This window comes from Pinus tabuliformis, chromosome 6 (assembly GCF_031772625.1).
Source record: "Pinus tabuliformis cultivar Carrire ecotype Pingquan chromosome 6, CPIR1, whole genome shotgun sequence".
Classification (NCBI taxonomy): Eukaryota; Viridiplantae; Streptophyta; class Pinopsida; order Pinales; family Pinaceae; genus Pinus; species Pinus tabuliformis.
In genome coordinates, this window is record NC_142292.1 from 417,091,128 (window position 1) to 417,106,800 (window position 15,673).

A 15,673-nucleotide genomic window follows, 5' to 3' on the forward strand; every position below is an offset into this window, starting at 1 on the left:
ATGGTAAAGAAACTGAAGATGAAGCCGCATCCACAAATGAACAAGCATGGGCTCTGCTGCAAGAAGAAAAAAAGGAAATATCTGTCTTTTACCATTGTAAGCCTAACTAAGACTGAGACCAGTAGGTTTCGTATGTCATTCGAGTTTTTTAGTGAACCCTTTCTCCATTAAGGGGGAGTGTTAGCAATAATGGAGAAAGTTAGCTTTCCTATGTTTGAGTGTTCGCTTCTTTAGAATAGGATTGAGATCCTATTTGTTAGGGAGTGGTTCAAACCACCCGATAGTGTAAAAGCCTATATGTACTAGGTTATTCTCCTGATCGAATAGAGTGTGTGTATTATTGTTTGTACACTCTCTAGGTATCTCACCTTGAGAGCCATTTAGGTAATATATTCATATTTTATCATCAAAATCATATCACCAAATGTTAATTTAATAACTAAAATAAATAACTGCAATATATAGTTTCCACCTTTCATATGTGAATTGTCAAAACCATGTTTTATATTTTGGATCATTTTTCTTTACATATGTTTTGGGTTATATAGAGATTTTAAAATTTAGAAATGAGAGTCAAGCCAAACAATTGATTTTACTAATTTTCATCATATTTCAAAAATATTTTAAAAAAATGCCATGAAAGTAAGTTCTACACATATTAAACTTTACTATACTACTCCGTAATGATGCAAAAGAGAAGATCCAATGCTTTATTGATGCAAAAGAGAAGATCCAATTCTTTATTGCTCTTGTGAACAATTTAACAATATCGTCAATGATTCTTACTATGAAAAAATAAAGTCAGTGAAATTATGGTTGTTGGTTGAATATATTTATCAATAGATTTATTGGTTTCTAGATGTTCGATGGTTTATTCTCTCGCTTCATATACATCAATGTTTTGAGTGAAACATTAGCCATGGTAATTAATTACTATGAATATAATCCTAGAAATTCATGTCAATGAATACTTGAAGAGAAATTGGAATAGGGAATTCAATGATATATTGTTAAATGACTTGACCAGAATAGAAAATGTCATCATGACTACAGTTTCTATAAAAATATGATAATTATGATTTCTTTTATATCATTGGAGAAATTCACACCATTTCTGAAAATATTTCTTAGACCATGATTGGTGAGGGGGGCCCTTTAAATATTACCAAAAAAAATGTATCTTCCATGGAATACATGTTATTGCCAAATCAATGATGGTGTAAGAAGTATTTTAATAAATTTTGTGAATCTCTCCAATGATATAAAAGGAACCATAATTATGAAAATTTCCAAAGGACATTTAAGTGATAGCCCTTATGGCATCCACTAATCTAGTCATCTCAATTACCAAGATTTCATTGAATGCCTTATTCTAGTTCTTCCTTGCATATTCATTGATATTAATGACCAAACTAGAATTATATTTGTAGTAATCAATTACCATGGCTAATATTTCACTTAAAACATCGATGAATATGAAGCGAGAAAAAATAAATCGTCAAACACTGGAGCCAAGAAATCTATTCATAACATCACCTATTAAGGATGATACTTTCTAGATATTTTCACTAGTTAGGATTTCACATTTTAAGAGGGGGTCCACATGAATATTTTTATTTTAGGTAAACTTTCATATTTCCATATTGTCTTCCAAAAGCCCCAATCATGTTGATTTGGATGATCTTGTAGGGCTTTATAACTAGTTTTGACTGTGTATCCTCCTCCACTTGGATCCCACACAAATTCATATTCTTCCTCGGTGCTTGTGGGCATTGCTTCTTTAAGGTGCTGCCTTAATTTGACCCATTTCCCTTTTATATTTGGAGGAGTTATTATATTTTTCCATTCTTGCCATTCTCGTTGATCCCAAATAGATATTGAGTGAAGAGTATTGAGGCCTCTTTCTGTCATCCAATTTTGAATGCCCTCAAGTTCCAAATGAAACTTTAAAGGCTCTTTCCCCATAATTCTGTCCTTCAAAATTGAGAACGTTTGCCCATTGCCTGGGATTTTATATATATGTTTTTTGAATAGTGGAATTATCTTTTTTCATAAGCTTCCAGAATTTTGTGCATGGCCTTATGGGGACATTTTCACTCAATATATTTATTCTAGATTTATCCATGTATTTTGTGATGAAAGTTTTTTTCCACCAACTCTCCTTTCCTGTTATCATTACCGATATTATTTTCATTCCCAGAGCAACATTCATTAAGCAAGTTAACCTTATTGATAAGCCTCCTTGTTCATAAGGTAATGTTACTTCTTCCCAGTTGACCAAAATAATTTTTTTATTCTCTTGTTTCCTCGCTATAAGAAATTTCTCAGAATCAACTCCATTTGTTTGTGTGCACTTGCGGGTGCCGAAATTATTGCACACTGATAGATTAGGTGTGCAGGAAGTAATGCTTTTATCAAGATCACCCTGCCTGCCATATTTAGCCACATCATACCTTAGTTTTAAATTTTACTTTTCATTTTTTCAATTTGTTTGGTCCATAATTCTTCCTTCATATGTTCTTTAGAGATGGGGTCCCATATAGAAGGAATGGGTCCATTTTTCCTGAGTGGAGATTTCTAGAATTTGTGAAATCCTTTTCATGGTTCTGGGAGGAGTGTTCCATCCATATATTCTGCATTTTGAGACGTTTAAGAGCCCCCTTGAGACCTATATAAAGTCTTCATGATTTTTTTTTAATCTTCTTGCAATTATTGTTGAAGCCCCTCCTGGTAAGAGGGTGTCATTCACAAAAATAGAGTGGTTTATGCTCTTTACTCTTCTTGCTATTTGGAGACCAGTGATATTTCTTTATTTTTCTAAGGCTCTGCTTAGAGTTTCTGCCATTAAAATCTAGAGAAAAGGGGAAAGTGGGAACCCTTGTCTGAGACCTTTGGGGCTTTGGAAGAAATCCTTTGGTCTTCCATTTATCAGAGATGCAATCCATGGGGCCGAGATGCAAGCCTAGATGACCTCTATTATGTCTTGAGAAAATCCAAATTTTTTGAGTGTTGGCATTAAATATGGAAGGCTGGCCCTGTCAAAGGCATTTTCCATATATGATTTTATAATGATTCCTTTCTCTTCCCTTTGCATGATTGTGAGGACTGCTTCTTGTACAATAATTACATTATTAATAATTTGCCTGCTAGGCACAAAGCGTCCCTGATTTTCAGATATTATTTATGGGAGCACTTTCTTGATTATGTTGGCCATTATTTTGGTAATAATATTGCTTCTTATTTTTTCTTTCAAAATAGATCCATGGCACTAGTTTGCAATTTTTCTAAAAAAACGTCATTTAGCGCCTCAAAATGACTTTGAAATTTCAAGACCTGATTTTTTTTGAAATAGTAAATTGTGTTAGAAATTAGGAAATTGATGATCCATAAACTATAATGGATATTCCACTCGATGGTTCGTCACAACATATCTGATAATATTATATTAAAAATATGATATTCTGCACTATTATAATTTTATTAAACTTTAAGATCTATAGTTTTAACTATAATTAGTGAACGCATGAGAATGGAAATCATGAAAAAAGGTAGAGAATGACAAAATAATCTTACACACACACATAAGACACAAGTTATGCTCTGTGGGAAACCCTTTTGAGAGAAAGCCCAGTTGGAAGGTGTGGTTTCTTCACTCTCTTTCTCTATCTAGAAATATGGCTGTAGGTACAAAGAAGTAATGCATGTGGCTCATGGGTTGCTACAATGCACAAATCCTCTTTGTGGGCTCTACCTCCTATCGATCCTGGTTATCTTTTCTCAGCTATGGAAAAAAATGCTCTCGGAAGAATGGAATTCCTCTTCCTCCTAGTGGCTCGGTTATAACATAGCCCGGTAGCCTACTAGTGGTTAATTTTGACTACATCAACTCTTAACTACAGTTACAATATAGACTCTTATAGAGTCTTTTACATCCTGTGGCCCATGGGATGCTACAATGCACATATACACTTTGTGTTCTATACCTCTTATCGCTCGTGGCTATCTTTTCTCAGCCATGGAACAAAATTCTCTCGAAAGAATGGAATGCCTCTTCCTCCTAGTGGCCTAGTTATAACACAGCCTGATAACCTACTAGTGGTTCATGTTGAGTAAATCAACTCTTAACTAGAGTTACAATATAAACTATTCTAGAGTCTTTTACATCATAATCATGTGGCTAGCCCCTTTTCTATGAATAATGGGGGTTGGCGCGACATCATCTCGATCTATAGGTGTGAAAACATGAAGGTGAACTGAGTGGAATAACATTTTCATACAGAATCCAATTAATATGCTTCTTATGTCATTGTAAAATATTTGTGTTTGTAATAACATGAAATAGAACCTATATGCCCTAAAACATATGTACTTTATGTGTTGATGGAATTGGAAACTTTAGGATTATTTCAATATTTATAGGGTCTACTTCGATTCTTGTGCATGATATGTGATGTTATATAACAATCCCTTTTGTAAGAATATTATGAATGGAGGGACAACAAATACATTGCTTGAATTACATCCATATAGAGGAATGTCAATATAAGATCAAAACACTTCTATAATGAATTTTATATATATATATATATATATATATATATATATAAACATTGAAATTTTTGAAATATTAATTGTCCATAAAAACAAAATACTCTTACACAAATTATTTGAAATTTATTTCCATTTTTTAGGAATTCAATTAACATGAATATATTTTGAAAAAAAAAGTAATATAGTACTCCCATAAAAAAGAGAATAAATAAATAAATAAATTAGTATATAGTTATGAGAAATTTCAAAAACAAAATTATATATTTTATAAGTTAATTTAGTTGCAAACGAATCTTGAAATGAGGATGTGAGTTTGAAAGTAATGATGAATGTTATAGAAAATTATGTTTGTGATGAAAACGGCATAAATTTGATGAATACTTGTAACAAATTCTATTTATGATGAAAGAATGATTTTTTGTTAAATTTTATGACAGTTCAAATATCATAAGAAGAATATAAAAATAAGAGCCAATAGTATCTATATGCAGTGAGAATATTTCTTATAAATTAAAAAATTGTGGATATTTAATAAGAAAATAGTTATGTTTATATGTTAAATTAAGTTGATAAAAATTAAATACACAAACTTGAACATTTTAAATCTCAAACTAAATTCTCTCTCTCTCTCTCTCTCACAACTATGAAACATTTCTTTTGAATTTGGGGTTACTTAATGAATGAATTTTCATTATGTGCATGTCATATAAATACATATTTCTATATTGGTGCATTAGGACCATCCATATAAAAGTAAACATCAAAAAACATGGTAACAATAGAATACCTAATCAAAATGTATATAAAATAAAAAATTAACCAAGAATAAATAAAAAACATTCACTACAAATAAGATATAAGATATATAACAATGGTTGCAAATCATCACAAACAAGGCACAAGAAATAGACTTGGATTTAACTAGGTTATAAAAATAATTCATTACAAGGCATTCAAAACAAAACAAAACAAGGACATAAACTTGAAACACTTATCATCTACAATTGTGATATTGGACAACCCGTTTATCATACTCTCATTTAAATTAAATCTTCAGACATTTGATAAGATTCACGTCCTATAATTCCTTTTTGAAATTCACAAAGCATGATAATTTCTGAATATGGGCAATGTTCTTTGTAGGCATTTCTTTTCCACTAACTTTTCAAATCCTATTCAAAGCATATGAATAGTAAAAACATAACTGTAAAAGAAATTTGATTGCATGCTTATATACTAAATTAAATTGGTAAAAATTAAATGCAAAAAATAAAATATTTTCAATCTTTGATCTAAATTCAAAAGAAAAAAATAAAAAATAAAATAAAATAAAATTATAATTATAGAATCGCAAATTTTTTGACTTTCTAATTACTAAGTGAATGAATTTAACTATATAATTGCATTAGGAGATTCGGTACAAAAGTAAACGTCATAGAGTATAATTGAATTAGAATAGCCAACCAAAATGTACATAAAATCAATTAATAAGTACATGCTAAACTACAAATAGGGAACAAGAATAAAGAAAATAATAATTGCATAGATGATATATACCAATGGTTGTAAATCATTACACACAAGGCATAACATATAGAGTTGAATTTAGCTAGCTTATAAAGATAATTCATTACAACTCATTGCATACAAAACTTGGACATAAACTAGAAGAACTTATTACTAAAATATAGGAAACTAATTTATCATACTTTCATTTAAATTAAATCTTTGGACATTTGATAAGAGCCAAGTCCTAAAGTTCTTTCGTTTGAAATTCATGAAGTATCATTGAAAATGCTTTTGAAATTCAATAAGCATGGTTGAAGCTACTACATCCAGGGGAAATTTTCCTTTCTTTTGAAATTGACAAAGCTATCATAAAATCCATTGCATCTTGTGCAATCTTCTTTGTAAGCATTTCTTTCCCACTAACTTCATGAAATTCAGTGGAAGAAATGTGAAGAGTAAAAACATAACTGCAAAATAAAAAGAAACTTAGAACAAATTACTTTCAAAATCTTAAGTGAACCAAACATTTTACTTAGACATGACTAGGCACCTTCTTTTGTGAGAATTGCCTACTTTTAAAATCTTAAATGAACCAAACATTTTACTTAGCCATGTCTAGTCACCTTTTGTGGGAATTGCCTAGCTCTACACACTTAAACACTGGAGATGCTCATTTGTTCTTTAGACAAATTTCATGCAACAATTTGTGTGGACCTGCTTGAACCTTGGGTGGACCTCTTGAAAAAAAGCTAAGTATCTAGGTTAAATTTAGGTTGTTTTTTTGTTAAATATTATTACCATAAATCCTAGCTATTCGCAAAATCTTTACAAAATCTAAATATAATATTACAAACTCCAAATATAAATGTCTATATTATAATATTATTTTTTAAATTATATTTATATTATTTATAATTTTGTAAATATCTAAATTATAGTAACAATCCTAAATACTAATTACATAAAATCTAATAAAATTTAATATTGTAAAATGTACTAATATATTGAAATTTAACATAATTGTTTTGATTTCCAAAACTCACTTTTGCTAATGAAAAATACTAATCTTATTATTCTATGAGTACTTACACATTTAATCTAAAGCTAAAATCTATACAATTCTTATCAATATAGAATCAATTATGTGGAAATGTACACATTCCAGTATTCTAAATTCTTCAACTTAAGTGGGTAATGCACTTTAACGGTGTGGGATGGTATGTTCAAGTGTATTTGATGTTGTGGGAATTTTTTTTTTCACCATAATATATATATATATATATATATATATATTCAAAATTCTTGAGGTGATTGTAATCTTTTCATTTTGACCAAATTTTGTTAGGAATATAAATTAAAGTTATTGTTAGAAAAAAAATTGGTGAGTAGCATTGTAAACAATTATTTAAATGTTTTCACTTATCTTTTAATCTAGCATGTTTTTCACTTTCAGCCTTGGATAACTACTTTCAAAATATTTATTTAGTGAATATAATTTAATGCATATTGGTTTTTATAATTTAATGCATATTTTCTTGCAATTGTATTTCTTTTTCAAATAACATGTCAAAAATACCATTATGTTTTCTTTAAACTCTTTATTAAGTGTGTGAGACTTCCAAAAAGAATGATAGTGAGTTACACACCTTGAGAAAATCCTAATTGACCCCACAGTATATTTTTTCCCTAATCTCCATGACAAGATATAGATATAATGCTGCTTGCCAAACTATCTAAATTGGTCAAAAAAAAGCAAATAATAAGTCTGAAATTACTAATAAAATAGAGATGACAAGATATAGATATAATGCTGCTTGCCAAATCATCTAAATTGGTCAACAAAAAGCAAATAATAAGTCTGAAATTACTAATAAAATAGAGATGGGAATATGAAAATAAATGACAATAATACAAGAATTTACAACGTTCATTCAACTAATATCATTCATTGACTCTGTCTAGAACCATCGTGATAACCATAGTTTCACCAAACCAGAGTATATACATTATCCATATGGAGTTCTGTTTTTTTATCTTCTCGTCAATGTTCATCAATCAAATCAGGGAACTCCTAACAACCGTTGTACCGTATGAGGTTTGTGAAAAACCTCCATATAACCATTCTCAAACATGAGACATTAGAAATCTGTTATAAACTTTAAAAAGCAATATGGTGCTTTATCAGGTTATCCAATACTATTACTACAATTTAGAACCAAAATAAATGTAAAATGAGTTTTAAACAACATACAGTCAGGACACCAGTTCTGATTGACATGATCAGTGTCATGCTGAGATGTTTTGGAATTCACCGAAGTCCCAAAAAAACTTGTCGCTGCCTTGGCATTGGGACGAATGGGCTTTTGCAATGTAAACTGTCTAGTTGTAGACTCTCGGTGCCTGGTTGAAATTTATAAAGCATCATTGAAATTGCTTTTGAAATTCAAAAAATATGGTTGAGGATGTTACATCCATGGGAAAAAATCCCTTTTCTTGAAATTGATAAAGCATCATAAAAGCTGCTGTATCCTGGGCAATCTTCTTTGTAAGCATTTCTTTCCCACTAACTTCATGGAATTCTGTGCCAGGAATGTGAACATTAAAAACATAACTGCAAAATAAAATGAGAGTCAGAACATATTGCTTCCAAAATCTTAAATGAACCAAGCATTTTACTTAAACATGTATAGGCACCTTCTTTTGTGAGAATTCCCTAGTTCTACACACTTAAACACTGGAGATGGCCATTTGTTCTTTTGGCAAATTTCATGCAACAATCTGCGCGGACCTCCTTGAACCTTGGGTGGACCTGTTTGGAAAACAAGTATCTAAATTAAGTTTAGTATTTTTTTTTAAATTTATTTATTTCCCATATAAATATTATTACCATAAATCCTAGCTATAAAAAAAATATTTACAAAATATAAATATACATATTTATATTACAATAATATTAGAAACTCCAAATATAAATATTTATATTATAATATTAATTTTTAAATTATTTATTCTTTTGTAAATATCTAAATTAGTGTAACAAACCAAAATACTAATTATATAAAATCTAATAAGAATTTAAAATTGTAAAAATACTAATATAATATACGGCAATTTAACATAATTTTCTTGATTTCCAAAACTCAACTTTTGCTAATGAAAAATAATAATCTTATTATTTTACAAGTACTTAGAAATTTAACTTAAAACTAAATTCTATATAGTTTTGATCAATATAGAACCAATTGTGTTGAAATGTGGAAATGTACACATTTCAGTCTTCTCAATTCTTTAAATTAAGTTGATAATGCACACTAATGTTGTGGGATTGTATGTTGAAGTGCATTTGATGTTGTGAGATTTTTTTTTTCACCATAATAGATTTATCCTGATTTCCAGTATATATATATATATATATATATATATATATATATATATATATATATCAAACTAAATAATTTGTTTCTTTAGGTTTTATAGACCAAAGTTTGGTCTCAGCTAAAGTTAACCACCACCACCATCATCCATATATATATATATATATATATATACAAACTCTAGAGGTAATTGTAATCTTTTCATTTTGATAAAAAAAATTAGTAATATAAATTAAAGTTATGATTGAAAATAAGTTGGTGAGTAGTATTGTAAACAATTATTCAAATGCTTATCTAAGATGTTTTTCACTTTCAGCCTTGGATAGCTACTTTCAAGGTATTTATTTAGTGAATATAATTTAATGCATATTGTAGTGAGTAAAATATCTTTATCTTTGTCTTTTGTTTTTTTGTTTTTATTTACTAAATATAAATTCAATGCATGTAATAATGGGTAAAATATCAAAATCTTTAGAGGTGGAATAAAAATAAAAAATATTGATAGAAAAAAAGTAGAATCATATGTTCTATGGTATAAAATTAAATTATAAACTCTCTTTATTTTCTATATTCTCTTTTTATTTTTTAATAATTATATTTCCTTTTCAACAATCATAAAAAAATTACACTCTAATTTATTTAGTTATAACTTTTTTATAATTACATATCTTTTCCAACCATCATAAAAATTGTGTACTTATAATTTATTTGTAATGATAAATTATTAATTTATATAAACCAACTTTCTTTATTATATATATTTCGTTTTTATTTTTTTTAGAATATTGTAAATTAATTTTTCTCTGTCTTTATTTTCTTAGAATTATAAATTTAATAATAATAATTGAGAGCTTCCTTTTAAGCTGATTTGAATTTTTGGTATTCAAATAAGATGTCAAAAATACCCTTGTGTTTTCTTCCAACTTTTTATTTCATGGGCCAATAAGTCAGCTTGAAATTTCAAGTATACTATAAATTTTAACAACATAAGAGTGGTGGTGGTCAGTTACACACCTGCAGAAAAGCCTGATTGACCACAAGGTATACTGTTTTTCTCATCCCCATGACAAGTTATAATGCTGCTTGCCAAACCATCTGAATTGGTCAATAAAAAAAGATAATAAGTCTACAATTACTAATAAAATTGAGATGGGATTACCAAAATAAATAACAATAATACCAGAATTTACATGGTACATTCAACTAATATCATTCCTTGACTCTCTCTATAATCATCGTGATAACAAGAGTTTCAACCAACACCAATATATACATTATCTATACACGGCTCTGGTTTTTATTTTCTCGTCAATGTTCATGAATCAAATGACGGAACTCCTAAAAACCATTGTAATCCTGCTTATAACCATAGTTAAACATGAGACATTCGAAATTTGTTATAAACTTTAAAAGGCAATATGGTGCTTTATCAGGTTATCCAATACTATTAGTACAGTTTAGAACCAAAAGAAATGTAAAATAAGTTTTAAACAACATACCGTCAGCACACCAGTTCTGATTGACATGATCAGTATCATGCTGAGATGTTCTGGAATTCACTGAAGTCCCATGAAACCTTTTAGCTGCCTTGGCATTTGGAGGAATGGGCTCTTGCGAGGTAAACTGTCTAGTTGTAGCCCGTGGGTGCCTAGTTGAATATGCATCACCACCCTCCACAGACATCATTATGCTATCACAAACAGGACCGTCAAATTTCTCAACAGCATCATGCTGAGATGTTCTGGAATTCACTGAAGTCTCAAAAAACCTTCTGGCTGCCTTGGCATTGGAACCAGTGGCATCTTCCAAGGTAAGCTCTCTAGTTGTGGACTCTAGGTGCCTAGTTGAATATGCATCACCCTCCTCCACTGAAATCATTATGCTATCACAAAATGGATTGTCTTGACATCTCTTTCTCTTGAGAGGTTGATGTTCTGAAACAACCATCTCAGATTCTTCCATTTGTCCACCTGCATTGCTAGCAGTTACCGGTTCTACTTTTAAATTAATATCTGCATTGATTGTAGCTCGCACTTCCTCCACGGCTTCATCTTCACCTCCATTAGTATCCAAAGTTACCTTGTCAATATCATTCCGCCGGCGGCTATGATGTAAACCTCTTTCCTGTGATACAAAACAAGTATATTACTTTTCAGAAAGAATAACACAAATCAATTAATGTAATTTATCTCACAGGTGGGCAGATCCGGGCAGATCGTTTTTTCATTCAACTGTCAACACAAATAAATTGATTTAATATAATTCATCTCACAAATGGGCAGGAGGGATTGTTTTTTCATTCAACACTGGCGCGGCTAGATTCAACTTAACCTGAGCGTAGATACAAAATAAATAAATAAATAAATGTAATTCCTAAATCATAAACCATGAAAAGTAAATTATATTACCTCCATTCGCAATAAAATTTGTTGGGCAGCGCCGATCTTTGCAGATCTTTTGCTTTCCTTCATCCCTGTTCCAACTATATGATCTGATTCTTCTAAATGAACTACTCCGGTGGCCACAACTCCTTCCACCTGTTCCTCAAAATCCCATTCAATGTTCCAGTGATGTTCAGAACATATTTCTTGCAGCTCCCGCAATGGCTGCAGCTGCAGAGTGTCAGGTGTAGCAATAGGAGACAAAATACGCTTCATTATCTTCCATACACGTTCAAAATTGAATTGGGTATCTAGGAATATAGCACCTGCAATGCTTTCTATTATATCTCCCAGCACCTGGTTAGAATAAAAAGAACAGTCAAAGAGGAGGAACCAAAAAAACCACTATGAACTGCTCAAGAGCATACTCAAGAAACGAAAAGATGCCTTTCATTCTTTTTTAAAAGTACACAAAAACCTTGTCAGAATTAAATAACATGGTATTTACTTGCCTTTGGTCCTGCTTCTGTGCCGCCAAAAGACTTAAATTCACATTTCGCTTCCTTAATTTGGTCAACATAAGTTACAAACTTTGTTATTTGATTCATTAGAGACTCTGAATCATGACGAAGATATTTCTGAATGTTATATTTCACAGCAGCACGTGCAAAATTCTCATTGTTGACAGTTGACGAGCGTAAATCTGTTAAAAATCCTGGAGGAAGTCCTGGGTACGTTGAATAGAAATGCCGCGTGATAAGAAAATCCAACACAGAGTCCCCCAGAAATTCTAAGCGCTGCACAATGATAACTTTTCAACATACTATCCAGCGATAATTTCACAATTTAGCATAGTATATGTAGAAGTTAGTTATAAAAAGTGTCATTTCCCTTCTACAGCATCCAGCATTGAAAAAGACAAAGAAATATCAAATTTGAAAATAGTAACCAGAAAGACTGGGGTTAGTTTTAATTTTGGATAGAAAAACCATCTGGTCGAACTTGGATATCTCTGAATTATCCAAACTGGTAAGTAGTTCAATCTCTTTTTATCATGTTTAACTTATGACATAAGAACTAAAATTCACACAAACTAAATAATCTACACTTAATATGTAAAAAGTAAAACTTATATACTTCATATATACCTGGTAACAACATCCACCCTTGCTTCCCTGTAGTGATGCATGTGTAATAGCTTGCACTAACAGAGCCTTGTTCTGGAATTCATATCTCAACACTGATTCCAGGCCATGCAAATTTGTGTCCCTTAAAACAGAAGGATCGACAAAAGCACGTGGACATGCTGCCACTGCTAAATCAGGTTCAATATCAACTTCCATATTCATCCACTTCATGAACTCAAAAGCAGCAGGTGCGCCACCCTTAAAATAGTGTGCTCCAATTAGAGCCTCCACGGCATCAGATATTGTCTTCGGGGACATCCACCGATGACCCTCATCACAAGATTTCCCATCTGTAGCTAAATTATCTTCCTTTCCAGGTTTACCCAGATCTTCCAGGTTGCAACGACAGCGATTGGCTTTTCTCTTAGGCATTCCAGGGGCGACCCATCGACGTGCATCAAATGTTTCATCACAAATATATTCCTGTAATAACAACATATCATTGACAATATATCATTAGCATGTTTAAGGGGGTAGTTTTATTGTTATGATCTTCTTATGTAAACTCTAAGAATATATGTTCATAAAAATGAGTATTTAAATTTTTTTAAAGTAAAACCAACCCATACATTACCAAACGAGATTTATTGTTTAAAAAAAGTGTAGATTCAAAATACTATTTCAACAAAACATATAACATTGGCTCGTCACAAAAAAAACTTCAATAATATGGTCATATTTTCTCAATTATAAATATAATAACGAACACATAATTTGATACCTGCAGAGTGCGAGTGGTCGCTAAATGATGAAGAGTTGCATTTGAAACTAGCTCAGCTCGAAGTGCAGAGAGGTGTCCTTCATTTTCTCTTTCATATTTCAAGAACAGATGACAACTAACGTCATATTTTAAAAATGAATCCCCTAGCAATTCTAGTCGTTCATATGAAAACGACTCTAAACAACGGGATGTAGTGAGTGCTTCCATGATCTATCAGAAAACAGAGAGATAGAAATGTTACTTTTTAATAATAAAAAAAAACACTACTAATCTTATAAATAAACATATAAATACAAACTTACCAATCTAGCAGATATGAATGGACATTTAGGACGCTCTTCCCTAATAACTTTTCCAAGTTTCCCAGCCAGCACTAATGAATTTAAGCGGTACATTACTGAAGGAAGTAAATAGAGGGATCGAATTATAAATGATGGAACTCCTAAATCCAAGCACAATTCAGGAGGAAGCTCTACATAGTTAGCTTCATTAACTTCATCAGTGTTGGAACCTGGTTCTTTTTCTGTACATATCAAATCAAAATCAACCATTTACTATATAATTAAAAAATTCTTAAATTGAATATTCTTTTACCAATATACATATTTTTATTCTTAAAATTTATAGACATTACCAATTAAAATCGATCACTCATTTCATACTGAAAATGTTTTAAATTGAATGTTTCTTTACTAAATATATATTTACATATTGGCATTACAATATTGTTGATAAAATTGCAACAACATTGCATCAAGTTAAAGAAGAAATAAACAAAAACCTTCAAACCTTTTAAAACGTCAAAATGGTTGACAAGGAGATTGTAAGGCCGATGAGTTTGCTTCAGTAGTAGAAGAGGTTGGTTCACATGTTTGAGTTGCCTTTGATATCTACAAAATAAATCATCATTAATTTTGTATTTTTTCAAATAAACATAATTCTATAAATCTTTAAATATGTTAAAATATCACATATCCTTACCTTTTTTCAAAATAATCACAATAGGAACTGTACTGAGATTCTTTTCCATCCTTATGTGGAGGGAAGGGACTTTTGGAAGTTTTACCAAAAAGAACTCTCACAACAATGTAAATTCTTCCTGTATGCACAGCTATTATTGCTTTATCTATTAAATCCGAAGCTTTGTGAATTCCAGTGGCCAAAGAAATGACTTCTTCTTGAGGAACAGTGTACTGTAAAAAATTCCTCTTAAGCAAGATATCAAAATCATCTGTAACATGAGTGCCCTTCTCTGAACGGAAAAGACACTTAAACAATTTTGTTCCGGAAATACAATATCTGATTAATTGCCAGTCAATATTGGCCTCTCTGTGACAAGCTCCAAAACTGTCTTCTTCAATGGGCAAAAGGAAGTACATATTACAACTAACCCATAGATTTTTAGTTTTAGACCTGGACCATTTGTCTTGAACTAATACTTTAGCAAACACTCCATTGAAGAGTGTTTCGTGGAAATATTTTGCAACTTTCAACTGTTGATAGAACACACCAACAAAACAAGATCACATACAACTATCAGTGAGGCAAATAATTTGAAATAAATTGTTTGAGGTATATATCAAAACCCTTGAAACTAATTTTTCTATAATATTCATACCTGATTGGAATTCAATTCCACATCCCCACAATGCAAAAATTTCGAGCTAACTCTTTCATCTGGTAGAAAGAGTTCTATTTCAAGATTTGCAATGTCTTCATCTACTTTTTCTTCAATCAAGAATGCAAAGCTTGCATATGTCATCTCATTTGATTGTGATGTGAAATAAATTTTGTAAAGTTGTAAAGTTACTCCACTCAATTTTTCACCCCAGGTACCAGATAAAGCATATCCTTTATATGAATGCAGCTCCTTTTTCTTGGTTATACCTAAATAAACACAAATATATTTCCCACTTATCAGTTGTTTTCCTTAAACACTTTAAATCATAC

At 30.7% G+C, this 15,673-nt stretch overlaps 1 protein-coding gene across 1 annotated transcript in view; it reads right to left on the minus strand.

Moving 5' to 3' along the window:
* The window catches only part of LOC149259073 (endoribonuclease Dicer homolog 3a-like), a 68,664-nt gene that overhangs the window by 32,400 nt on the left and 20,591 nt on the right, over positions 1 to 15,673 (minus strand). Inside the window, exons 17-25 of the mRNA XM_089451270.1 lie at positions 15,342 to 15,610; positions 14,705 to 15,216; positions 14,513 to 14,613; positions 14,026 to 14,234; positions 13,724 to 13,933; positions 12,964 to 13,425; positions 12,328 to 12,612; positions 11,843 to 12,172; positions 10,934 to 11,558 (exon numbers count right to left, since the gene is read on the minus strand). Of these exons, the coding sequence (XP_089307396.1) occupies positions 10,934 to 11,558; positions 11,843 to 12,172; positions 12,328 to 12,612; positions 12,964 to 13,425; positions 13,724 to 13,933; positions 14,026 to 14,234; positions 14,513 to 14,613; positions 14,705 to 15,216; positions 15,342 to 15,610 (3,003 nt within the window). The remainder of the gene's footprint in view (positions 1 to 10,933; positions 11,559 to 11,842; positions 12,173 to 12,327; positions 12,613 to 12,963; positions 13,426 to 13,723; positions 13,934 to 14,025; positions 14,235 to 14,512; positions 14,614 to 14,704; positions 15,217 to 15,341; positions 15,611 to 15,673) is intronic.